Source organism: Otolemur garnettii, unplaced genomic scaffold (assembly GCF_000181295.1).
Source record: "Otolemur garnettii isolate 467f Iridium unplaced genomic scaffold, OtoGar3 scaffold00051, whole genome shotgun sequence".
Taxonomy (NCBI): domain Eukaryota; kingdom Metazoa; phylum Chordata; class Mammalia; order Primates; family Galagidae; genus Otolemur; species Otolemur garnettii.
In genome coordinates, this window is record NW_003852446.1 from 1,060,836 (window position 1) to 1,086,219 (window position 25,384).

Sequence of the window (25,384 nt, forward strand, 5' to 3'; positions counted from 1 at the left end):
GTTCCTTTCACCCATTGAGTCCTGAATGCTGCTGTTTTCACCGCCATGCTGACAAGTATCATGTGTCAGAGCAGTCAAAAATACTTCTACATTTCTTTGGGGGAACTATTTTCAAAACTCTTTATGATTTAGTGGCTTTTGGGGACATGCACTCAAATTCTCAATCTTATTATACTATGTTGCTCAAGCAAACTGCTCTAAGTAACTGTACTAATGAGTGCCGATCCCCAGCATCCTGTAGGAGAAAGCACACACGCGGACCACCCCACAACCGTTGGGCATTTTGTTTTATGGGGTTTTTCCTGCATTGTTGCTAACTTTTGATGAATACCTTTCACATAAGTCTCTGACTAGCCTTCTAATTTTTTTCTTTCACAGTGAAATTATAGGTTTAAAGGTCTAGACAAGGTGGCCAAGGGCAAACTGGTCAATGGAATCATCTGGTAAAAATAGCAATTTTGCTGAAAATGTCTACTGCCACTCATTGATTTTCCTAGTCTTGGTAATTTTGTTACATGACAGGGATGTTTTTCAGCTTTTTATATGCCCTAAATATTGGGGGTTTTTTTCCCCAGCAAGTCCCCTACTGTTACCGAGGTAACATATCTCAACAATTCCCCTACTGTATATTTAGATTCATTTTCCTTGCCACAAACATCGAAGCAAAGGATTAATTGCTGGGGGTAGAAAGTAAAAGCAAAGAAAAACATTTGAAAAGTAGACAAAAACTAAGAAGAAAAGCTTAGCCTAGAATAAAATATTTAAAGGCATCACTACCATAGTCCAAATACCAATATCTCAACAATCAGTGCCTGACAGTATTTGTTTTTGAACAAATCTTTCTGATTACTTGTTATACCAACTAACCTACTTTCACCCTAATTACTATTGGTCAAATTACATTACTTTAAAAGTACCCATCTCATCAAAACCTTGAGCATCTTATTTTTTTTTAATTTTAGTTAATTTAAAAAGTAGAAATTGATGTTTCCTTACTCTTTAAACTTGACTAGTAGTTTGGGTGATGTTATTATTAATTTAATAAATATTACATATTACTAATACAAGAATAACAATAACTAGATATATTGAGGGCTTAGTAAGTACCAGGCACTATTATAGGTGCTTTATATGCATTAATTAGTCCACTTATATTTTTATTTTAGTAAACTTTCTGTTCATTAACCTCTTTAGCTCTCCATTCATTAATTATTTTCCTCATTCAAAAAATATTGGTTGAGAACCTACAATGTACCTGTCACGGTATGTTTGTATATATATGTGAAGTTTGCTTTCTAGTGAAGAAGAAAATGTAAAAAATTAAATATAAAACTGCAAAATGTGGTCTATGATATAAAAGAAGTAAACACAGGGTGGTATAGAGAGAAAAAATAAAATGGGGGGGAGTAATGCAAGGGCTTGATAGGGAAACTGCACTGAAGTGTGAACTTGACTGAGAAGAGTTAAAGGTAGGAGGCCTCTGGGCAGAGAATGGAGCAAAGCAGGTGCAAAGTCCTTGAAGGCAGCGAAGAGCTGGAAGTGTTCAGGGACTGAGAGGAGAGCAATATGGCAGACACAATGGCTGCTAGAGAGAACGACATGAGATTGGAAAGTCAGGAACGATCCAGTCAGGTGTAGACCATAGTCAGGGATTTTCCTTCCACCACCTTCCCAGTCTCATGCTCTACTGGGCTTTGCACTGTGGAGAAAAAAAATGCATCAACACAGACCTAGTCTCTCCACCACTGTATACACTCAAACTCTCTGTCATCACCCCTGTGGGAGAAAGCCTGCTTTCCCCTTTCCCCTGGAGACCTTGAGGCTCTGAGGAAATGAAAAATACATTTACCATATTATGTAATGCAAACTTCAAACTATCATTGTTTAGAATAGGCTGCTGCTCTTCAATGAAATGATGTCTTCTGTCTTCACTCCAAAGCACTCTGATTTCTGAATTCTTGATTATTTTTAAAAATTCTGATAAGGAGCGGGAGAGATTAGTTTCTATCCTCAGTGCCAAAGGTATCATGGGAAGGATTAAAACCCTGTAATCATATTTTGACATATACATGAAGTGCTACACAAAGAGAAGACAAGGAACTCGTAGGCAAAACGTCAATGGCTCTGTGTAGGGTGGGAGTTAGAGAGGGCCAGAAAACATTTGTAACTTCTATCAACCAGGAAGGATTGTGGACAGTCCTGAACATCAAGCTGTCCAGCTGACAAAGAATTTTGGACACGGCCAAATTACCCTACAGTCTAATCTCTATAGTATCCTTTTCCAAACAGTGCCTTAATGAATAGTAACACTCTAGTGCAGTGGTTCTCAACCCGTGGATCGTGACCCATAGGAACTGTATTAAAGGGCCACGGCATTAGGAAGGTTGAGAACCACTGCCCTAGTCTCTCTTTCTCTCACACCTTTTATTTATGGGAGAGGAGGTGAGGACAGAGGGCTAAAGGGGAAGGGAAAACTGATGCTGACAGGACTCATGCTCCTGAATTTAACCAGAGACATGTTAGTTGTAAAACTGGACTTTTATTTCTTCACTCTTTGAGTCAGCATCCTTGCCCCAAACTGGGTTGCACATGTTCCCATTTTTTTTTTTTTGGAAATTAAAACCAAAGAAGGAATAGCCGTCTCATGTATAAATAATCTATCCATAACCCCATAAAGGCAACAGTACATTAAAACCACAAACGGCCCCCCAAAAATGCTAACACGGAGCCTTTCTATCCTTTATCTCTGATCCATGGGTGGTGTATTCCAAGATTGAGTCAGTAAGTGTATTAACTGATGCTAGAATATTTCTCACGGGGCTTAAGATTTCTTGCAAGAAAGTACATCAAAATGTAACATGGGAAACTACTTGGCAAAGGCAAGATTTCCTCGAGCTCTGGGAACTGATGCCTTTGGGCAGGTATGACCCCTCAATCTTGAAACCTGGAAGAGCAGGTTGTGATTGGCTGTGAAAAGCATCTCATATTTTCGGGAGTTCTAGACTCATGCTGCCTAAGAACCTTGTTCAGACCCGAATGCTCCACTGCAGCAATGGAAGAGCTGAACGAACAGAACTTTCCTGTCCAACTATTGTATTTATGTTTTATTAATCATTGAGAATACAAAGCATTAGGTTACACTGATTGTATTTGTTAGATAAAGTCCCTCTCAGAATTGTGTCCTGCCCCCAGGTGTGCCATGCATGGTGATTCCCATCCATCCCTCTCCCTCCTCCCTCTCCCCACTTGCTCATTCCTCTACCCTTCCACCTTGTATTAGCTCATCTGCTGCCTGCGTATTAGAACACATTAGAGTACACTGGATTCTTGCTTCTCCATTCTCGTGATGCTTTACTAAGAAGAATGTGTTCCACCTCCATCCAGGTTAATATAAAAGATGGAAAGTCTCCATCGTTTTTAGTGGCTGAATAGTATTCCATGGTGTACATATACCACAGCTTGTTAATCCATTTGTCCAACTATTCTAGAAATGCGCCAGAGATAGCCCCTATATATTAGTTGAAAATAGCCCCCATGTTGCTTATTTTTTACCAGCAGGTAAGGATCATTAGCCCAAAGCCCACTGGTGCCAAACTCAAATTTTCATATATCAAAATACTTTAAATACGAAAGTTGCCCAAAAAATGTATCCACATTTTAAGAGAAAAGGCTGTCCTATTCATGACTGTTGCTAACTCTAACATTCATTTGATTAACACCATCTTATAAAGGAATGTCAAACTACACATTGCTACTACAATTTAATTCAACTTTGAAAAGTAATGCATAGATGACATCTCTTAAAATGTGTATACATTTAAAACCTGAATGTATGAGGAACTGCTTCTTATGAATGAACAAAGAAAGTGGTTTCTTTTCTTCCTCTTTTCTTTCTCTCCTCTCTGTTCTTGATTTTTTTAATTTCAAAATACTATGGGGGTACAGATATTTTTGATATATGACTTGAGTCAGGGCTATAAATGTGCCCATCACTTGAAGTGTTCGTTGTACCCCTTAGATGGGATCTTGCCCCTCTCCCCGCCCCTCCCCCCTGCTTGATTTCCAGTGACTTTTGCCTTCCTCTGTGTACTTGTGTGTCCATGGGTTATTTCCAATTTATTAGAGAGCACATTTGAAAGGGGTTTCTTGAAATGGAATCTACCCCTGGTCAAGTCGCTATGAGCATTTTGAAAATCACAGCAAAAGATTTAGAATATTACGCAAACTTAATAAGAGAGGATTGACTCAAATTTTGAAAGGATTTCTATTATGGGTAAAACGCTATCAAATAGCATCGCATGCTACAGGGAAATCCTCGGTGAAAGGATGATTCAATCAATGTGGCAGACCCCATTGTTGTCTTATATTAAGAAATGCCACAGCCACCCCAGCCTTCAACAATCGCCACCCTGATCTGTCAGCAGCCACTGGCATTGAGTCAAGACCCTCCACCAGCAAACAGATTATGACTCTCTGGAGGTTCAAATGATCACTAGCATTTTTTAGCAATAAAGTATTTATAATTAAGCTATGTACATATTCTTGGACATAACGCTATGGCACACTTAATAGACCATAGTACAGTGGAAACGTGACTTTTATTTGTACTGGGGAAACAAAAAAAAGTGTGACGGGCTTTATTACAATATTCACCTTATTATAATGGTCTGAAACTGAACCCACAATATCTCCAACAGATGCCTGTGTTATCCTTTTGTCTCCCACAGAATTTAGGGAGTACAATGTACTCCCTACATTGAACTTCTACCAAATTTCGGGCTCCCTTCTATGGACTGGTCTGCTTGGTTCTGGCTGACAGATTCTGTCAATTAAAACCTATGAAAACATTTAATGACAGTCACCAGAACTCTTGCTCATAACTTCTTTGGATTGATAAGTAACAGATGGCCTTAAATCAGCATGTGAGGCTAGGAAAATCCACCAGCCAAGTCTCAGAAGTTATTTAGAGACACTCAGAGTCTCCCAAGACAGATGAAAACTAACTCCTGACAAACAGCTGCCACAGGCAGGATTGAAGTCTGCTGGAAAGCAGCTGGCCAAGAAGACTCAGTTGGCAGAAAGTCTAATTGAGGATGGGGGAGAGACGTCTACAAAAAAACTGGTTAAGATAGGGTGCAAAGGCACAAAAATCAATGTTAAAGGAACCAAAATGGAGAAGAAAATGTCAGGTTATTTGTCTTCCTCCTTTTCACAGCCAAGTTCTCCCTCTCTCTTTGTGATTAAAGAATAATGGAAGTGGGAAGGAGTGAGATAGGGAAGCCAGCATTTTTCTTAGACCCCTGACATGAGAGGAAAACCAACCAGATGCAAGTGTTTCAAGATGGTGGGACAGGAGAGCCTTCTCTAGACTTAAAAATGGCTTCCTTTAAAAGGAAACATTAAAAAAAAAAAAAAGGCTCAGCGCCTGTGGCTCAAGCAGCTAAGGCGCCAGCCACATACACCTAAGGTGGCGGGTGCGAATCCCCAGCCCGGGCCCGCCAAACAACAATAATGGCTGCAACCAAAAAAAATGGCCAGGTGTTGTGGCGGGCGCCTGTGGTCCCAGCTACTTGGGAGGCTGAGGCAGGAGACTCGCTTGAGCCCAGGAGTTGGAGGTTGCTGTGAGCGTGATGCCATGGCACTCTACCCAGGGGGATAGCTTGAGGCTCCGTCTCAAAAAAAAAAAAAAAGGACACATTTAGGGCAGCACAAAGGAGTAGGGCACCAGCCCCATATGCCTGAGGTAGCAGGTTCAAACCCAGCCCCAACCAAAAACTGCAAAAAAAGAAAAAAAAGAAAGAAACATTTAAATTTCTCCAATTGCTAATTAGTCCAGAAAAGAAAATTATGGCCATCATGGCTTCCTTCTATAATGTTAAAAATGATCATCTATATAGGTGGCTCCAGGGGGCAATGGATAGCACAGTGGACTTCTAGAGGCTGGAAGCATTCAAAAATGATCATCTGTATGAAAGCAAAGAGAGCAAAGAGAACTTTAAAGTTTCATAAAATAGAGGTAAATTATCATTGTTTTATTCCTCAATGAACGTGGACAAGCTGGACCTTAATCCAATCATGGTGCATTCCAAATATAACAGCTATATTCTCACATGGAAGACTCCAACTGACTGTGCCATGAGAGCATTGTGTCTGTGGAATTTTGTTTAGTTTTGTTTGGCTCAAGAAGGAAGGTTTAAAAAAAAAAGCAGAGGATGCAGAGGAGCAGTTACGCCAGGTGAAACATCATTGGTATACTCAAGATATTTCTAAAGACAAAAGAGAATAAACTTGAAAAGTTTGAAAAACAAAATGGAGGCGGGGAGGGAATTACCAGACAAATTTCACATGGGAAAGACAAAAACTATTCCAATTTTCATGCTTACAAAGTGAGTATGTGTTTTGAAGGCCTTCTTAAAGCATTGGTTTATACTACTGGATGCTGTTTCCCATCTCTGGGCAGAAACACCTCTCCTCTTGCTGTCGCCTGCACTGCCCATCCTTCTTCACCAGGTCAATTATCTCCTTTAGACTTAGGCCTGCTTTTCTTGGACCTCCAGAATGGACTGAGCCTCCTATTCTGCCTTCCCATTAATCCTCCATGTGTACTAGTCTGCTGACTCACCAGTGTATTCGCAGAATCAGCTGATGTGTGCACTCCTTTCTTTACACCCTCTCAGCTCCCTATTTTTTTCATCTTTTCCCTTCATATCTTCATAGGGTTTTGCACACACTTGGCCCTTTGTCTGCTGAGCTCAAGTGAACTAGAAAGTCATACCATACTAAGATACCTTCCTGGGAAATCCTTTCAATTCCCTATGGCTATACGGAAGTTCTTCCAGGCATGGCAGGTTCTGAGTTTCCGCATCTTGTTTTACTAAGCCAAGGGAATACTAACCAGTCCCTGGATCTGCAATGGATGGTGAAAAGGATTCCTTATGGTTTTAAGACCACAACGTGCTCCTCTTTTTAGAGAATAGTTACTATCCATGATATAGAGACCATTTGAGTTAAAATTCTGAAATGCTATCTTGGAGTACCTATCTATACCTGTCCACAGAAGCAGAATTCTTTTTGTAAAAACAAATGTATTGAGGTATAATTTACCTACTGTAAGCTTCTAATGCTTCAAGTAATCAGAACTATGTCTGACACTGAATTTGCTCATCACATTTAGCATGAGTATGGTCAAATTATTCAAAAGCTATGTGATCCCAAAGACTTGTGCCTTGGTCAAAATAAAGTATTGTGTTTGGGCATATGTCAGTACCAGATTTTAAAATACTGACCTCCACCTCACTTATATCCCCCAGAGCTCGCTTTTAATACAACTTTCAACAATCTAAAGACAGCTCTTTGAAGCTGTCCTGTGCCTTTTGCTGCAGTTAGAAAAAACCCATAATGTGTTCCCAAGACTTATTAAATCCTAAAAGTATAAGCCATGACAGCCCCAGAAGTAATTAAAGTGTTCACTCATTTTTATTGAAGGTGACATCATGGTTTTTTATAGCCTTCATTATGCTCTTAGTCTAAATTTCCTGCTAATTTATAATCCTGCTCACCAGGGCCAAGGACGTTTGAATGGTATGGGCTGTAGTAACTCTGATTTAAAAGTACACCTATCCATGCTTCACTTACTGGCAAGAAGAGGTCTTGTCTATACCACTGGAATGTAATTCCTAGGTGATTGGGTCAGCAAGGACATTTCAAAAGAATAAGAACATCTGGCACCCTTTGTGCACACCAAGAATGATATTTCAGGAGTGAGTGGGCTGCGCTGGGCAAGAGCAACCTTTTGTCCAGCTGATTTAAGCAGATCCCGACCACTGTTTATCTGAACATTCCTAACTGCAAATGAAGTGCCAACTCTGGCTGCCTAGCACAGGACAAATACTTTGAAGATACTGATTACATTTCTTTGGTGTCCTCCTATTTACTAAACAAGCCTAACAGACCTAATTGTGCCCATTCTTAACACTGACTCAGAGCCAAGTTTACACTTGTCTGTGGAATGATGCTGTTCATCTGTTCCAGGCTCCATGGCCCGTGTTGGCCAGTCCTATAGAATAAACTGCTTCGTGAAAGTGGAGATGAGGCAGGACTGCACACGGCATGCTGGGGACTTAACCTCAGGTCGTACTATCTAAAACCCTGGGAGACAGGCATGCAGGAATATACACATGGCCTCCATCAGCCTTCGGTACAATTAGAAGTAGACAAACTTGGCCTTGGATTTTTCTCTATCCCCATGTTTTGAATCATTTCTTTCCTTTTGACCTGCTTCAACTCCAGTGGTATCTGATTGTTTATGCAGCTCCCCATCTCGATCCCCACAGTTACTGTGCTCCTACTATCCACGCCTTTCGTACAAGCCATTACAAGCCACGGTCCCTGCCCCTTTCTTTTCGTCCTTTCTCTCCCTTCCTCCATCCACACAAGCAGCATTGTTTCTCCCCACTCTGGGCTCTCATGGAATGTTCACATACTGCTGTTTTGGTGTTTCCTGTGTCACATTACCCTTCTCATGCTCGCTGGTTTCCCTCCCCAGCCAGATTGTGAGTTTTCTGAGGAAAGAGGTTGTATCTTATTGACATCATATCTCTAGGGCACTGGCCAATATGCACATAGCAGGTGCCTAATAGGGAAAAATGGGACATGTAAAGTAAATGCTGTCAGTACCGAAGTCTCATGGGTTCTGAAGATGGGATGGCTGTGTGGATCTGGGCAGAAGCCAAGCTGTTTGTGAGCCAGGACAGCTGAGAAGAATGCGCTGAAAAGAGGGACCTGGGTTGACCTTGGAAACAAAGAAATCCTCAACTCCGGTACTGTGCGATATTCCCTCCCCCCTAATGCTCTGTTTTCCCCTTCACCCTGTGTCAAAAAGAGACCAAAAGGCTCTCCGGCTCATGCTATTTCCTTTCCTTTCTCCCCCTTCCTACCAATTAAAATATATTTATATAAGGTCTCAAAAGGGAAAGTCAGCCAAAATTCATGAGGGTAACTGTGAATTTCTTAGGTAGAACATAGCATCTAAGTGAACATGGACCATAAAAGAAAAATCAACAGAAATAATCAGTAGAGAATGAAATTGTTATCACAAAGAAACACAAGTTGTATCAAAAAAATCTTGGATTCCTAAAAGGATCGAATCATATTCGGTTTCCAGAAACTATCTCAAAGAGCTAATGGCCACCCATTTTTTTAAATGTCCACTTAATATTGAATTTAATATTCACTATTACAGTATTTGTGTTAGCTCTCTTACATCTGTCTATTTTTCTTATACTGACAGCCTTGATTCCTAAAAGCATTAACACATGTACTGATTTGTTTTACTTCATAATATACATAGAAACGTTATGAAATTATAATGCCGACACTAACAATAAAACTACAGAGGGAAGTTTAAAATTTTTGTGAGTTGTTTTGGTCTTTAGAATATAACCCACAAAAAAAAAAAATGTACAGACAGCAATGTTTAAAAGCCCTTAAAATAAATGTTTCCTCTGAAAAGTTATGTTGCTAATATCTTTACACCAACATTTAGTTCTTCATTTATTTGTTTGTCTTTTTTTTATTTTTTTGAGACAGGATCTCACTATGTCATCCTTGGTAGAGTGCTTTGGTGTCATAGCTACAGCACCCTCACACTCTTGGGCTCAAGCAATTCTCTTGCCTCAGCCTCCCAAGTAGCTGGGACTATAGGTGTCTGCCACAACGCCCAGCTATTTTTTGTTGTTGTTGTTGCAGTGGTCATTGTTGTTTAGCTGGCCCGGGCTTGCTTTGAACCCATGAACCTGGGTGTAACTGGCCTACCCACTGAGCTACGGGCGCTGCTCCTGTTTGTCTTTGATACTAAGATTTTTGCCCCTTTCTGGTTTACCTTGATATTTTAAATATGTAAGCAAAAATAAAAAGACATACTAAGAAGTGTCAGGTCCATCCTTAGAGCCCTCCCCTTAGTCCAAAGGGGACATTTGGTAAATATCCAGTTTTTAAATCTATCAGAGAGCACTCTGAATTTATAAATAAAATAAATTGAAAGAGGCCTCTGGAAAAAAGAATGCCTTCCTGGGCTAGTGCTGTTTTCCCGTTGCTGGCTCCCTGGGACAGCTGCCACCTGTTACCTCGAGCTCCTTTTGTCAGTAACCCAGTGCCCCCTCATACCTCTGCCATTAGGAGAATACCTGTTATTATTCTTTTCTTTTTTTTTTAGCTAGCCCCATGAACTTGCTGGAATATCTTAAAGGCCAAAAAAAAAAAAAAAAAAAAAAGTGTGTGCATATGTTACCTGCCTTTTTCTTTGAGACAGAGTCTCACTATGTCATCCTGGGTAGAGTGCTGTGGCATCACAGCTCACAGCAACCACAAACTCTTGGGCTTAAGTGATTATCTTGCCTCAGCCTCCCAAGTAGCTGGGACTACAGGTACCCACCACGATGCCAGCCTACTTTTTTAGTGCAGTTGTCATTGTTGTTTAGCAGGCCCAGGCCAGGCTCAAACCCGTCAGCCTCAGTGTACGTGGCCGGCACCCTACTCACTGAGCTATGGGCACAGAGACATGTTACCTGCTTTTATGATTGAATGGTTTTCTGAATGCTACTTTGAGAAGCTGCTCTTCTGAGCCCGGGAAGGACAAAGCACCTCCCATGGGAGGGGGCCAGCTCTTTCCATATCACAAAGTGAACAGAAGCAAACTCCTGAAGGCAGGTGGGGGGGGGGACTCCATTTAAAATGTGCCCGATATAATCAAAGCAGTCAAATTTCCCCTAAAACAGAAAATGTTTTGAGTTTACTAACATGCAAAAGTGTTCCAAGTTTACTATCCAGTATGATGACTGCCAAAAAAAAAAAAAAATTGCTGTTTGCATGTGCTATGAAACTATTTCCAGGAAGGCTACATAAAGTATATTTTTATCAAGGTAAAAGGAATATGGACAAAATTATATTTTGTGGATAAAAGTGTTTCAAATAATATCCTGCTCCTAAAGTCTCCTGGATGAAGACAAAAGCCAGCAAATGCTGTGGGCAGCCACTTCTCTCTAGCTCCGGTGTGGGAAAAAGTGTGTGTGTTCACTAATGGCCTGGAGCCTCCGTCGGCTCTCCACTCGGGTGATCTTTACAGGCTGATTAGCAGGTAGGCTGCTTTGGGGCCGGGAGAGATCTGCCAGTGCTTGTAGAGCTAACCCAAAGCAAGAGAGGGGAGATATCTGATAGAAACACCCCAGAAAGCTGGCATTATGCTCCAAATCGAGCCATGCCCTGAAAGGCCCCATGGCCGAAGCTAATACAGACAAAAAGACACCTATCTGTGGACCCCCAAGGGGAACCACAAGCCTCGGAACCTTGCTCACCAACGCTGTCGCTGCCTGAAGCAAAGAAACGTGCAGGGGATATTTTAGGTCTTGCAAAAACAGTTCACATTTAAAGAAAACAATCAGTCTAGTTTTTATTTCCCCACAACCTAATCCGTAAACAGTTTAACATATAATTTAGCTAACTGTATCGTTCTCTTAACTTTTTAAGTAAGTTCATTTCAGTCATTTCTTAATCCCTATATTGTCTATCTTCTCATCACTTTACCTTGGCGTCTCTGCTTCCGGCATCCATTCACACTGTAATGATTTCATTTACTCATTGGGAAATATTTAGCGATCATCTTTTATGTATGTTTCAGGTGCTAAAGGCACAGCAGTAAGTAAAAGTCGAGTGAATTACATCAAATGTTTAGCAAACTCCTATGAAGATTACATTTTGAGAAATTTAGTTATCCAATACATGAATACTGTATTGGCCCGCCCATCAGAAGGAAGACTGCTTTTGTTGAGTCAGTAGGACACATGAACACTACCCAAAGCTTGTTGTGGAAGTAAAAATAGTAACCGCTTACTTATAGAGAGCTTACTCTGCATGCGTTCTCAGTGCTTTAGAGATATCAACCAATTGAATCCTCCCTGCATCCCTCTGAGCTGGGTCATTAGCATCATCTCCGTTTTTTAGATGAGAAAACTGAGGTCCGGCAAGCTTGGGACTTTTCCAGAGTGAGTCAGTGAACCCAGGCCATCTGGCTCCAGACTGCCTTTCTCTGACCCCAGTGGGGCTGAGGTCTCTTCAACATTTGCTTCTGACAATGGAATTTAGAGCAGCAAAAGGCAAGGAGAGGCGGTTTTTTGGAAAAAGAACTATGTTCCAAAGAGAGTTGGTAATAAATATTGCGGATTGGCTGACTGATAAGGATGGAATGGGGTTTGGAGACCTTCATACTCTCATGAAATAAACTGTGATTTTTAACCTTCCAGAAGTGACAGAAACTATTCAAACTATCCCATTTTTATAGTTTCTCCCCTTTTGGCCTTTACTTTAGACTGTGCTGTCCTGGTAGAATCTTGCTCAGAATGGGCCGATGGCTCTGCCGAGACTGAATAAATGCTCAGACTACACACAGCCTAGGAAACCCGGATACATCTATCCTCAGGAATATCAAAAAGACAGTGCTGTTTGCTTGTCAAGGCATACAGTACCTTGCACAAAAACCCCTCACCATTTTTGTGGATGTAGGAAGTGAAGTTCAGAAAGTTAAATAAGATTTGCCAAAAGCCATAGCACCAGACTGACCATTTAACATCTTTTATAGGAGCCTGATCAAACTAGTCCTCAAGGTGGCCCCCAAACCCATGAGTATTACGAAGAGTGGCCCTTGGACAACAGCATCAGCGGGCATCACCCAGGAACCTGTTACCAATGCAGAATCTCGACCCCCACTCCAGACCTGCTGATTTGGAATCTGCATTTTATCAAGACCCTCAGGTAATCCACGTGAATACTAAAGTCAGAGAAGCGCTGGAATGGTCACTAATTCCATTTCCACTAATTACTAATTCCAACTGGATATTTTTGTTGTAGGGAGGGGAGTTGTTGATTGGTTATAAATACATCAATCTCTTGAAAGATATACAGTATGTTCCTCAGCCTTATCTCATAATTTAACTTAAAATCAGCTTTCTGATGCAAAATAACCTTCAGATTGCATTTATGGTAGATCTACACCTTTTAAGACCCCATCATTTCTCGGTGAGCAGAGATTAAGGCTTCAGATGTACAAAACTATGCTTCTTATGAGACCTATAAAGAAATGGCCAGTGGCTCCCCATCTTTGCAATGTGTCATTTCTTCAAGGCAGGTTAATTACTTTCCCCAAATTGTAGCAAATCCCTTTGGCCCAGACTACAGACATAAACCTTAGCCCAGCCCCTGCTCCTGCTTGAGTTACCCCAAATAATCAAAAATAATAACATCCACCACTTAACATGGTGTTTACAATGTGTCCAGTGCTGTTCAGAGAGCTTAATGGAGAAAAAGTTACTTAATCCTCACAGAAACCCTATTTTATGGATGAGGAAAGTAGGCACAGAGAGGTTAAGTGGCTTGCTCAAGGCCACACAGCTAGTTTATGGTAGGAATCTAACCCAGGCATTCTGTCTCTAAACTGCATGCCAGTAACCAGAGCACCTCGCTACCTTTGCAAATCCAAATTAATGCTGCCCAAGGTTCTGAAAGATGTTATTATTAAATGCTGGCCTCTAATAATGGTGATTTATCATTTACTTAGGAGAATGTGACTCGCTTCAGAAGTTTTACTTAACAAGAAGAAATAACAGGGGCTTGCAGCTACTAAGACATTATTTTACAAAGTTAAAACACTACCTCAGGCCTCTAATCTGGCGTTGTGATTGCAAGACCACATGGTCTGCTTCTTGAAAGTGCTTTAAAATGACCTTCTGATTGTAACTGGAACCAGCTCCAACCTTAAAATCACCTTATGTCTTCTATAAATAAGAAGCTTCCTCTCCCTGGCTATTCAAACACGGGTCTGATTTCTTTTTTCAGCTCCTAATCGCTCTTTTTCTAAATAAAATCTTATGGACGATTCCAAATACACAACCAGGCAAAGTCTTGTGCTCCAGTGGAAGTGGAGCGGGGTGGGGATTGGGGGTGGGGGACCTGCTGTCCTCACTATTCACATGGCTCAATATCCCCTAAAGGCACGTCCCCAGAAGCCTAGAGTCCTGGAAACGTGGAATGCAAAACACCATGTGCGGCGGAGTGAGTGGCTTCACATCTACATTAACTCAGCTCCCCTTAGTTTTCATCTGCCCGATTCTACACCCAGCCGCGTGCATCCTCTGGCCTTACGCCAGCAAGACCTCACAGGCTCTTAACTCTCCCCTGTTGAGCTGAGAGGAAGGCAGCTCTTCACAAACAGCTGAAAAGGGGCACTCACTGCCCTTAGTGAAATAGCAACAGCTCAGAGAAGCACAACAGAGGCTTGTTTGAACTTCAGCATAAGCTCTAGGCCTGCCAGGGGTGTGGACAGCAGTCAGATATGCTTAGCAGGGAACAACTTTTGATTGTTCTTCCTTTTAATTACTCTGTTTGTTCTAGAAACACAAAACAAAATAATACAATACACCTAGGCATGATACAGGTAAAGATCTGTGGTGGAAACACAGGAAACTGTGCAGGAAACACAAAAACCATTAAGTTCTGATCAATAATCATGACCAATCTGTTAACTGTACGATGTCCACTGAGTGGCTAGGAAGTGGTCATTGCCAAGCTATTATCCCTGCAGAGGCAGATTTAAAAATTAAAATTTACATAAGTTAATATTTAAAATCCTTTTAAGTGCTGGTTGCCAGCTGGGAGAATGGCAAAGTAGCATCCACCATCTTCATGCTCTCAATGCCAGGGGCCATGTGTGATACTTGATGTCAAGGCCCCAATCAGACCCTCTTGGATCCCTTATAACCACTGCTGGGCCCTCTATCCCAAAGTTAATGGCTGTAACCAATGACCGTCGGATGAGGAAACGTGACAGCCCAGATCCCTTGCCCACAGTGGGTCAGGACAACTCTGAGGCATATTGATCAGCCCCAGCCCCCTGCAGGATGCAGCTAGAGCCACTGTCTTCCGGACTTAGCCTGAGATGGGACCTTTCTTGGCTTCTTCTCCTATCTTGTCCTGGTTTCTTTTACTGTTATTCTAGGAGTACTTTTTAAAAAATCATTTGCGTCGGAAACCTCATCTCAGGGTCTGCTTCTAGGAAACCCCACCTAAGAGAACATAGTACCCCGAAGCAGTTCTGGTGCGCAGTTAACACCGTACTTGCCACACCCCCTTCCTCCCACAAGTGTGTCCATAATCTTTTGCCTGACTTTATCTCATTTGATCAAAAAGGTGGGACCCTTATCCTAAACAGTATAAAGTCTCAATTTAGAAGGATGTGCAGGGCATGTCATGTATGGGTTTAATAAATAATGGCCAAGTTAATTTTAAAAAATAAACCTTCTGTAATGTAGTAATGTGCTTTCCTTACTAAGTTGGGCATAAGTAATTTACATAATGCTTTGTGAAGTGTCACTGGTCTGTCTTTTTCATTGTTTTCTTAAAGGTTGTGATCTTGTAGTACTGTAGTACCAAGGAGCTAGAATTACAAGCATAAAGTTACACTATTAAGTGAAAGTAATTAAGCTAAATCGGCACCTGTATTAAGACATAGCTTGAAAATTGCTTTTTGACCAAATTCCTTATATGAACTTGCTTTCTTATAATTTTCCTAACTTTATAGGTTTTTATGCAGCAAAACAATTGGTAGGTTCCATTAGGTTGCACTTATTCTGACACCTAGGAAGCAAGTCCAACCCAGGGATCATGAATTACGTTATACCCAATGATAGCTGGTGACCCAGAAGGGGCCAGCCTATGTTTCTGCATGCTTCAGATTTCACAGACACACAGCATGGCTTACCTTTACCCCTAGAGCTTCCCCGGAGATCACTGCGATGGTTACACCATCTTTGGAAGGCTTTGGTATTTCTTTACTTTTTAGATCTTGATACTGAGGTTCCACCATCTTTTCACAGCTCCTTAAATTCACCCAAAGTTGCAATCCATGAGCAGGCTCCTCTGTGCATGGCATCTCCGCATGCAGGATGCCCCGGCCTGCTGTCATCCACTGCAAACATCAAAGCAACACGGAGGAAAGTTAACTATACCCCTGACAAGTCTGTAGGTGGAATAACTACAATACTGTCACTAAGTAAGGCATCATACAGGTGCTGCTGTCAGAGTCCTGGGGCATCCAGAGAAATAACAAACATCAGTGACACCTGGTGGAGCCCTTTCCAGTCTTCCAAATGCTTCCTATGCTTCCTCACTTGAAATCAATGCATCAGAACTGAGATTCCTACAAATGGAACAATGCTCTCTCCGATATCCCTGAGTCTTAGATGGAGCTCTAAGATGGAGAGTTGCAGACAGACAGACTTGAGCAAAGCAGGATTAGGAAGGGGGAGAGGCCAACCAGCAATGCAGTTATAACAGAGGCTTCAGCCAATCCAAGGGGAGTTGGGATGAAGCTTCAGAATTGTCCTGACTTGAGGCAAGGTGGCCAAGTTTTTATCCTTCTACATCACCAAGCCACTCACTGTGAGCCACCCCCAAGGAGAAAGGACAACTTTGGGAGGGACAATTCCCTGCTGCACAGGGCAGATCCCAGGGAGGGATGCAGCTGTGAGCCTCGGCAGCCAGTATTCCCAGCAGCTGCAGGACCCACGTGTGGGCCGAAATCCACCTTCGGAGGCGCCCGGTAGCCACTGCGCTGTGGACAGCCGACTTGCCTCTCTGCTCACTCCAGCCCAGTAGTGGAGTCCTTACTACTTGGAGAAACATTTACTGCCTCTAGTGTTGTGCATATTCTTCACGTGTTTATCTATTTCTTTATTAAGAGTGGAGTAGGGGGCCAGTCCTGGACACTAATCTCAGAATCTGGGGATGAGGGATGGAACGTGTTAGATGTGTATCCAGCCTTCTTAGCTTGGGTTCTCCCACAGAAGATCCTGAGACAAGGACTTCGGAGCAGGTAGTCTATTAGGAAAGTGATGCTGCAAGCACAAGGGAGTGAGTAGGGGACAGTGAGACAGGCAAGGGAGAAAGCTAAAGAGGAGCGTGAATAAGCAGATTTCAAAAGCTAAGAGGAGTGTGAATAAGCAGGTTTCATTTGTGGACAGCTGGGGCTCAATTCCACCAGGAAGCACTTTAGAATTGTTACACAGAGGAGAAGGGTAGGTGAGGCATTTAGACTCTGATTCCCATCTCTCACTGACCAGGAATTCCCCTGGGAGTGTTAAATCCCCTGCACATCCAGGCCACCCAGCACCCGGGCTGTAGGCAGTCCTCAGGCAAAGAAACAGCTCTTGACAGGGGGTGCTATGTGCACATATGGAAACCATCACCCCCTGAACTCAGAGGTGGGCCAAGGGGCTGGGAAGTAGGCTCTAGACAGCACCTTCCACAGAGCCCTCGTGGAGAGAAAAATCCTTCCATGAACAAGTACACAAATAATTACTGCCAGTACGATTGTGCTTGGTGCTGTGAGGAATGACGGTGTTCTGGGAGTACATGAAGTGGTCTCTCCAGTTCAAGGCAGCTTACCTGAGGGTGGAACCTTCAGGCTGAGATCCAAACAAGGAGTAAGAACTGACCAGGGGAAGGGGAAGAGGAAGAGGATTCTGTACGAAGGCAACAACAGCATATAAAACAGAACTTTGAGACAAGAATGCGCATCACTAGTTCAAAGATTAGAAAGGAGACCAATGCATATTTTAGAGATTTCTTCCTTTTGTTAAGTCGAAATAGGTTTCTGCTCCTACTTGAAAAGGCTTGTTAAACCTTCTGATGTAGCAGTTGGCAAACTACAGTCTAAGGGCCCAATGCAGTTTGCCACCTGTTTTTGTAAAGATTTGCTGAAATACAGACACGCCCATTCATTGACATGCTATCTGTGGTTGCTTTTATGATATCAATGACAAGGTTGAGAAGTTGCAACAGAGATCACATGGCCCCCAAAGCCGATTTGGCCGCTATAGACAAAATGTGCTGACCCCCTCTACAATAAAATAGATCTAAATTCTTGTGCTGCCTTTCTTCTGTCTAATGATAGCTATTGGTGTCCTTCAAAAACATCCTCCAAATTTTAGGCATTTTCCTGTTCCATTAAGAGCTTTCTTCGTATCTTCAATACCTTGATTATCCTTTTCAGATATAAGCTAGTTTGCCAATTATCTTTCTTGAAATGGCCCACCTATTGGATTTGGAAGCCCACCCACTTACCAGCTCTGAGGCCATGGCATCTTGTTTTTAAACAACTTTAAATCCCCTATTCCCTAGTTTTAAAAATGAGATAAGGATAACATTTATCTCAAAGAGATCATGATATGAAAATGCTGAATAAACTGAAAGGTACTATGCAATCATCATCCTAATCAAATGTGAAATTACAAGCAGTCCCCAGGTTACAAACCAAATAGGTTCTATAGGTTTGTTCTTAGGTTGAGTTTGTATGTAAGACGGAACAGGTGCATTTACCTATTACTTGTAATAGCCTCCACTCACAAGTAGAAGTCGTGCCCCAGGGGCTGTAGCCAGCAGAGCTATCATTTTGCAGGGTTGATTTGTCAGATGTTTGTAACTCAGGGACTTACAGTAATAGCCTCCATTCATACGTGCAAGCTGTAGTTAAGTCAGATGTGTGTAACTCAGGGACTTCCTGTATAACAACAGAGGAAGTGTTGACCAGCACCTCCTCACACATGCAGCTGCTGAGGCGTCTAATGGTGTGGATTGCAGAAGTCACCACTGACTGCCATGATCGGGACACCTCCACTCATCATATCTACCTTAGTAGGCAGTCTATCACGTTCTGCTCCACTGACAGGTTACTCTTGACTTTTCGTCACAACTCTGTCCTTTCGCTTTTTTGTCTTTAAATTCAATGAACATGTTTCAAACAACATGATTCCAATACGTGCAATTAGCATTCCACTACGTGTGTGTATGTGTGCGCAACTGTATATGGATATCAAGAAAGGAAAAGACTGTATTTTATGTGTGATACTCAAGTCACAGTTGACTTCAGCAATCACAAGAAGTGCTCAACATACTTGCATTCATCTTTTGTTATTGATATATATTGAGTATTACTATTAGAATACAATTTTTTTCTTTTCTTAAAATATGTATACATTTTTGCCACCCTCTGTATGTACATACATGTATATGCACACACATATATATATACATACATACATATTCCTAGAAAAATACCTGATATAGAGGAGTGCAGACTTACAAAACTGGAAAAGACAACCTAAACGTTTTAGAGGATTTTCATTGTAACACATCTCAGACAAAACTAGATTTGTGGAGGGGTCTGGGTCATGGTCTTACGTGACAACACTTAGCCCTGCAAATGACTTGGAAGACAAATAGTAAAGTGGCTCAAATGCCACAGAGAAGTCTAGAAAGATGAAGATAAAAATGGTCTCTGAATTGGCCAATTGGGACATCACATATGATCATTACCCAGATAGCTTCTGGTAAAGGTTTAGAAGGAGCGTGTTGCGAAGTGAACCCTAATTTCAGTGAGTGAGGGACAAAATGGAAGATGAGGAAGTTGACACATGAGAAACGTAAGACAAAAGATGGGTGGGAACTAAGAAGCGATCGAAGGGTTGAGGGAAATGTGACAGGAATATGACTGTGCAGGTTTCCAGGCTGAGTAGAAGGAGCCATAGAAAAGGAAAGAAAGATCAAGGACATAATAGAAAGAGGGTAGAAAGGGCACGTGTATGGAGAAGTGGGTAGGACCAAGCATACACCTGCAAAGACTAAAACACCAGCAATTCCTTGTCCTTGGTCATACCTGTAGGTCTCCTGGGTCCAATCTACCAACGTGTCCACAGAAGTCTTCATGGGCCATGCTGCCCCCTTCCAGGAGGTAAGATACCTTTAAAAAACCAAACGAAAAATAGGTCCTTTGCCCATTTTTTAATGGGGCCACTGGGGGGTTTTCTTTGTTATTAACTTATACAAGTTCCTTATATATTTTGGAGATTAACCTCTAATTAGATAACATAGTTTGCAAATGCTTTTTCCCATTCTGTGCGTTGCCTTTACAGTTAAAAAAAATGAGCAAAGAACCTGAATAGACATTTTCCCAAGGAAGACATATGAGTGGCCAATAGGCACATGAAAAGGGGTTCGACAGGAGTACATTCTGGAGACCCAATGTTTAGCATGGAAGTTAATACTAATGTCCTGTATACTTGAAACTTACTACACGCACACACAGAGGTAACCATGTGAGGTGACGGCTATGTTAATTAGTTAATAGGCTAATTGATTCCACAATGTATGCTTATATTAAAATATCATGTTGTCCACTTTGACTACATATAATTTTTACTTGTCAATTATACCTGTTTGTCATTGTCCTTTGGCTTTTTTGTCTTCAAGTTTCACATTTGTCTGTCTTCACCCAGAGAACTTAGCCCCCCCCCCCGAAGGCAAGAACTTGTTTCTTTTACTCATCTACAACAATGTCTAGCATACAGCTGGCACTAAAGACTTGCCAAATGAATAGCATCTTGTATTTGCGTTGCCTTTCAGCATGTACAAAGCAGGTGACCTTGGAAATACAGTATTACCTACATGTTATTGATAAGAACATTGTGGCTTAGTGGGATGAAAGTTACACTGTTAATAACAGCAGAGCAAATATCTAAATCAACATTTTCTGTCTGAGAATAAAACGATTTTCGTGTGCTTTCTTCGACAGCACTTATACTAAAATTGGAACAAACAGAGAAGATTAGCATGGCCCCTGTGCAAAGATGACATGCAAATTTGTAAAGCGTTCCATATTTTTGTTGGAACATATTCTTCTTAGCAAAATATCACAAGAATGGAGAAGCGAGAATCCAATGTATTTGATTCTAATATGAAGCCAGTAGACAATCTAACACATAGCCTCAGAAGAGAAAAATTCAAATCAATTCAAGGTGGGGGGCAGGGGAACGAGGGATCAGGGAGAGGGGAGGTCACAGTGTACGGCACACCTCTTCAGGGCAGGACACAATTATAAGATGGACTTTACCTACAAATGCAATTAGTGTAATCTAATTCTTTGTACCCTCAATGAACCCCAAAATATATTTTTTAAAAACTATTTTCACCCTCCCATACTGCCTTGAAAATGCCAAGGCCATAGTGGCAGTAATGAGTGTCACCAGCACAGTGCTTGCTTCAGAGGAGAGCCCTAATGTGAACTGCAACAGCAGCCGGGACACCCGGGCTTTTCACACCGGTACCAAGGACTCTGCTGGCTTCGAAGGCTTCAGGCAAACTGGCTATCTCAGGCAAGGAAAACGTCCTTCTTCAATTGCATACAAAGCTGAAAACAGGCCTTCTGATTCCTGGGCTAAGGGAAGGGAAGTGGGTGATGGACTGATTCAGAGTGTCAGGGTCCCAAAATGATGTGATCATGGGATCTTTCTTTGCTGGATAATCAAGAGTTCTACTCACTCAACAATGTCTCACTACAAAGAAAAGAATAACTGACATACTTTCCTCTTATTAATGTTTTTTATATTGCTCTCGGTTCCCAAAAGTCTCCCAAATTTACTTATCTGCTTTTCACTCTGATTAAAATTTCTGACATGCACGTCAAGGTTCTGTGATGATCATATTCCCAAACCTAACTACTCAGGTGAACTGAATGGCAGGCTCTCTTAGAACTTTCCAGGTGCTTCGAGAGCCCTGGAGCCAGGAAAGGTCCCTTCCTGCTCAAACCCAAATCATGATTCAACTTTTTGAAGAATCTCTTCAGACAAACTCCTCCCGGGTCCCCAGGTAATCAGCAGCCCAACTTCTTAACTGGCACCACCTACATCCTATAAAACTGTGTTCAAGGTGTTGGCTTCCATGCTTTTATTTTCTACGTTAGCATGTACTGAAAGGGCCGCGAGGAAATGGTTTGCCAACATCTATGACTACTCAAATTTCCACCAAAAAAGGGAGCCATCTGCACCTAGGGGATGCAGTGCAAATACTACATGCTTCATGTGACTGGGTTGCTCTATTACTGCTCAAGAGAGCCCTCTGCTGTCCCAAATGAAGTCTGCTCACACTCTTCACCAAACCAGGTATACGTCTTGCCAACAGAGTTACTGACTACTAAATATGTCTTGTAGCACACGCATGCTGTCTCCAAAGACTGTGGCAGTGTGGTATCTGCCATCTAGTCATTAAGGGACCAGCTACCTTGCAGTGCACAGTCTCCACTTAAAAAAGTTGTCAAGACAGATGCTTAAGAATGAAATGGCTGAAAAACGCTCATTCGCAAATGGGCTTCTGGGCAGGGGCAGGGCTCACAGGGCCTTTACAGAGGGGTAGGTTTGAGGGACTCATGTCAATTTCCCCCTTTGTTTTCATGTATTAAAAGTTCGCCTTTTTAGGTGTACATCATCATGATTCCGTGATTCAGTTCACCATAGAGATTTAATTCTCAAACTTTCAATATTCACTGTACTTGATGTTATGGGGCCACAGTTCCCAGGATTTGGGACTTCAAGAAGTAATAAAACATTTTATAACAAAGGGGTCTTAGACAGGGATGCCAATTTTTTGTCTTCCTTTCGTCTCAATAAAATTTTGATTTCAGAATAATTTTAGATTTATAGAAAGGTTGTAAAGCTCGTACACCCAGCCTCTCCTACCATTAACATATCACATAACCTCAGTACATTTGTCAACACTAAGAAACCAACATTGATACATCACTATTAACTAAAGTATAAACTTATGTGGCTTTTGCCAGTTTTTCTATTAAAGTCCTTTGCTTGCTCCAGAATCCCTGTCACCCTGTCTCCTTGGTTTCCTCCATCTGTGACAGTTTCTAACATTTTTCTTGTTTTTCATGACTAGATAATTTTGAATAGTACTGTAAAGTATTTTATGGAATGCTTCTCAACGGGACAGGGGTCTGTGCCAAGTTTTATGTTCAGATTGTAGAAGGGAAAAATCATCTATGATGATCATCATTTCATAAAGGAAAGACCATTCTGATAACTAGAAAAGGAAGAAATAAAGATCAATCTTTTAAATAAATTTATCTCTTAAAAAGGCATACTATTTTGTGTGGGTGTTCTCCATTCCCCCCCACCTCTCTCTCTCTCTCTCTCTCTTTCTCTCTCTCGCGTGCGTGAGCATACACACACATTTTCTTTCATTTTGGTCCACACAAAGGTAAATGACATCACAAACTTACAAACAAGAAGTTAGGAATCCTGCATAAGGAACACAGGGGTCATTCCTTGCTTACCTGCAGGCAGCTACCACTCTAGCAGGGCAGAAACTACTAAAATATACAGGCAAGAGAATTGAAAGCTAAAGAGAAGTACAAGCAAGCCCAGCGGAAACACAGAAGAAAGATTGATTCTGATGGCGAATCTGGAGGAATGAAGGAGTGATTCATGGAGGAGGCATCCTTCCAGGTGAACCTTACAAGAATGAAATTTTGCTACAAAGCTGGGGTAGGACAAAAGAGTATACAGCAGATTTAAAAATGTTTTAGATTGTAATAAAACACCATAAATGATTAAGGTCTGAATTTAATTATTATTAAAGATCATGAACAGTTGCTTTACAGCTTTAAGAAGATAAATGATTGTCCTTCAGCAGCCAGGTACAATAAATCTACCCATTTCCTCATTATACTGGAAGTTCAGAGTATAAGTGGGAGCGTTATTTTGCACTCACAGGTAGGAAAATCTGGATCCCTAGACCATGAAAGCATCAGGTCTCACAGTTAGTCAGCAGCAGCAAGAGTATGGGTTGTTCACAGGTCTGTGCTCTATCTAGGTCACCCATGCAATCTCATCCCTAATAGTGTTAAAAATCTTGTAATCATCTGAATGTGTAAATGTACTGAGTGAATATCAGATGTAGAGAAAGGAGTGTCAGCATTAACAAGTGGACAGTGTGGGTCTTGAACCAGATGGACCCACCAAATCCTGTTCTGCATGGGCTGTGTGACCTGGGCAAATCACTGCCTCTCTGAACCTTAGTTTCTTCACCTGTAAAATGGGATAACAATTCCCACTTTTCAAGGTTGGTGTGAGGCTGACGTAATGCATAAACATATGAGCTTTCCCATAAAATAGTAGTTAATATTATTACATGGAAAATGTCCTTTGAGCTTAATCCTGTGTGGTTGGGCCTTTTATTTTAAAAGTCTGTTGGGTGGATAACTTCATAGTGGCTTTGCTCTATGTTTGCTCTATGATCTATGTGAATTTATTTTGGACTTAATTTTAGTCTCACTTGAAAAGCATTATCTTATACTTGGTGTCATAAAATAATGTTTTAGTGACTGCCTTGTAGTCTTTATTACATTTTTCCCACCCACCCCCCAATTTTTCTACTCAAGAACTCTAGCAATGTAACCCCTAAGACATGAATGGGTTTGTGTATGATCGTAATGTGGTGTGGATGGGTGGTGGGAATTTATTTGGACTACTTTTAAAGACGATTTCAGTTAAACTGCAGCTTTCCCTCAGGTGACCTATGCCTGCAGACACAGGGCAGGCTTTAAGTCTTTGCTATGGAAACTGTCCTGTGAACAAGTTGAGCAGCATTCCTGGCCTCTACCCACTAGATGGCAGCAGCAGCCTCCAGTTGTGACAATCAGAAAGGACTGGCAGAAATCGCCAAATGACCCAGGTGGGCAAAATCACCCGTATTTGAGAACCATTAACATAGTATTCTCCAAAAAGCTCAACTCTGGGCTAAAGATGGTTCTACTTTAACAAAAATGTGTTAACTTAAGAGGTGCAGGATGTTAAATACTAGTCATTCATGCATACTAGTGGGCAAGCTTTGAAGGCCTTCCCTAATAATGGCCCAATCTACAGCTTTAGATCCCATCACGCCCCACAACCTCCTGCCCTTACTTTCAATTTTTAAGCCCGACTAGACCACTCACTGCTCTACTATGTCCCCATACCGTGTCCTTCACCTTCACCTCCACCGTCCAGAGTCAAATCTCGCTTATTCGTTATGGCCTTAGTAACTGGCCAAATTTCCCCTAAAGGCCTCCAGACCTTTCTGTTAGAAGGGATACCTTCTCCATTGGAAGGTGAAATTTCTTCAACTGGGGCGCTCTCATTCCTCCGTAATCATTTTCTAACTTCCATATAAAGCCAAACTCCGCTGCCTCCACTTCTAAACTCAGGCGTGCATACACTATTTTAATTCCCTTTTGCCTAGAAAACATGTTGTAGAGGAGAGATTTGCAGCCCTCTTTTAAATTTTGTGAACATTCTAATGGGGTGCAGATCACCCTTTCCATTATATTGGCATATATTAGTAATATTAGTTTATCTGGTTTACTGGAATAGAACCCAAACCAGATCCATTTCATCTAGAGAGGACAAACTCAAGTAGGAGGCCTCCAGAAAAATCATTACATTTATAGAAGTAGAAAGAG

The 25,384-nt window shown here is 41.6% G+C and overlaps 1 protein-coding gene and 1 non-coding gene across 2 annotated transcripts in view; one reads left to right on the forward strand and one right to left on the reverse strand.

Moving 5' to 3' along the window:
• Nucleotides 1-25,384, reverse strand: part of PIR (pirin) — a 63,087-nt gene that overhangs the window by 24,688 nt on the left and 13,015 nt on the right. The window contains exons 4-5 of the mRNA XM_003791923.3: nt 19,760-19,843; nt 15,806-16,012 (exon numbers count right to left, since the gene is read on the reverse strand). Of these exons, the coding sequence (XP_003791971.1) occupies nt 15,806-16,012; nt 19,760-19,843 (291 nt within the window). The remainder of the gene's footprint in view (nt 1-15,805; nt 16,013-19,759; nt 19,844-25,384) is intronic.
• On the forward strand, nt 20,659-20,764 carry LOC111726010. The gene has a single exon (XR_002773914.1). It is a non-coding gene; the product is annotated as a U6 spliceosomal RNA (small nuclear RNA).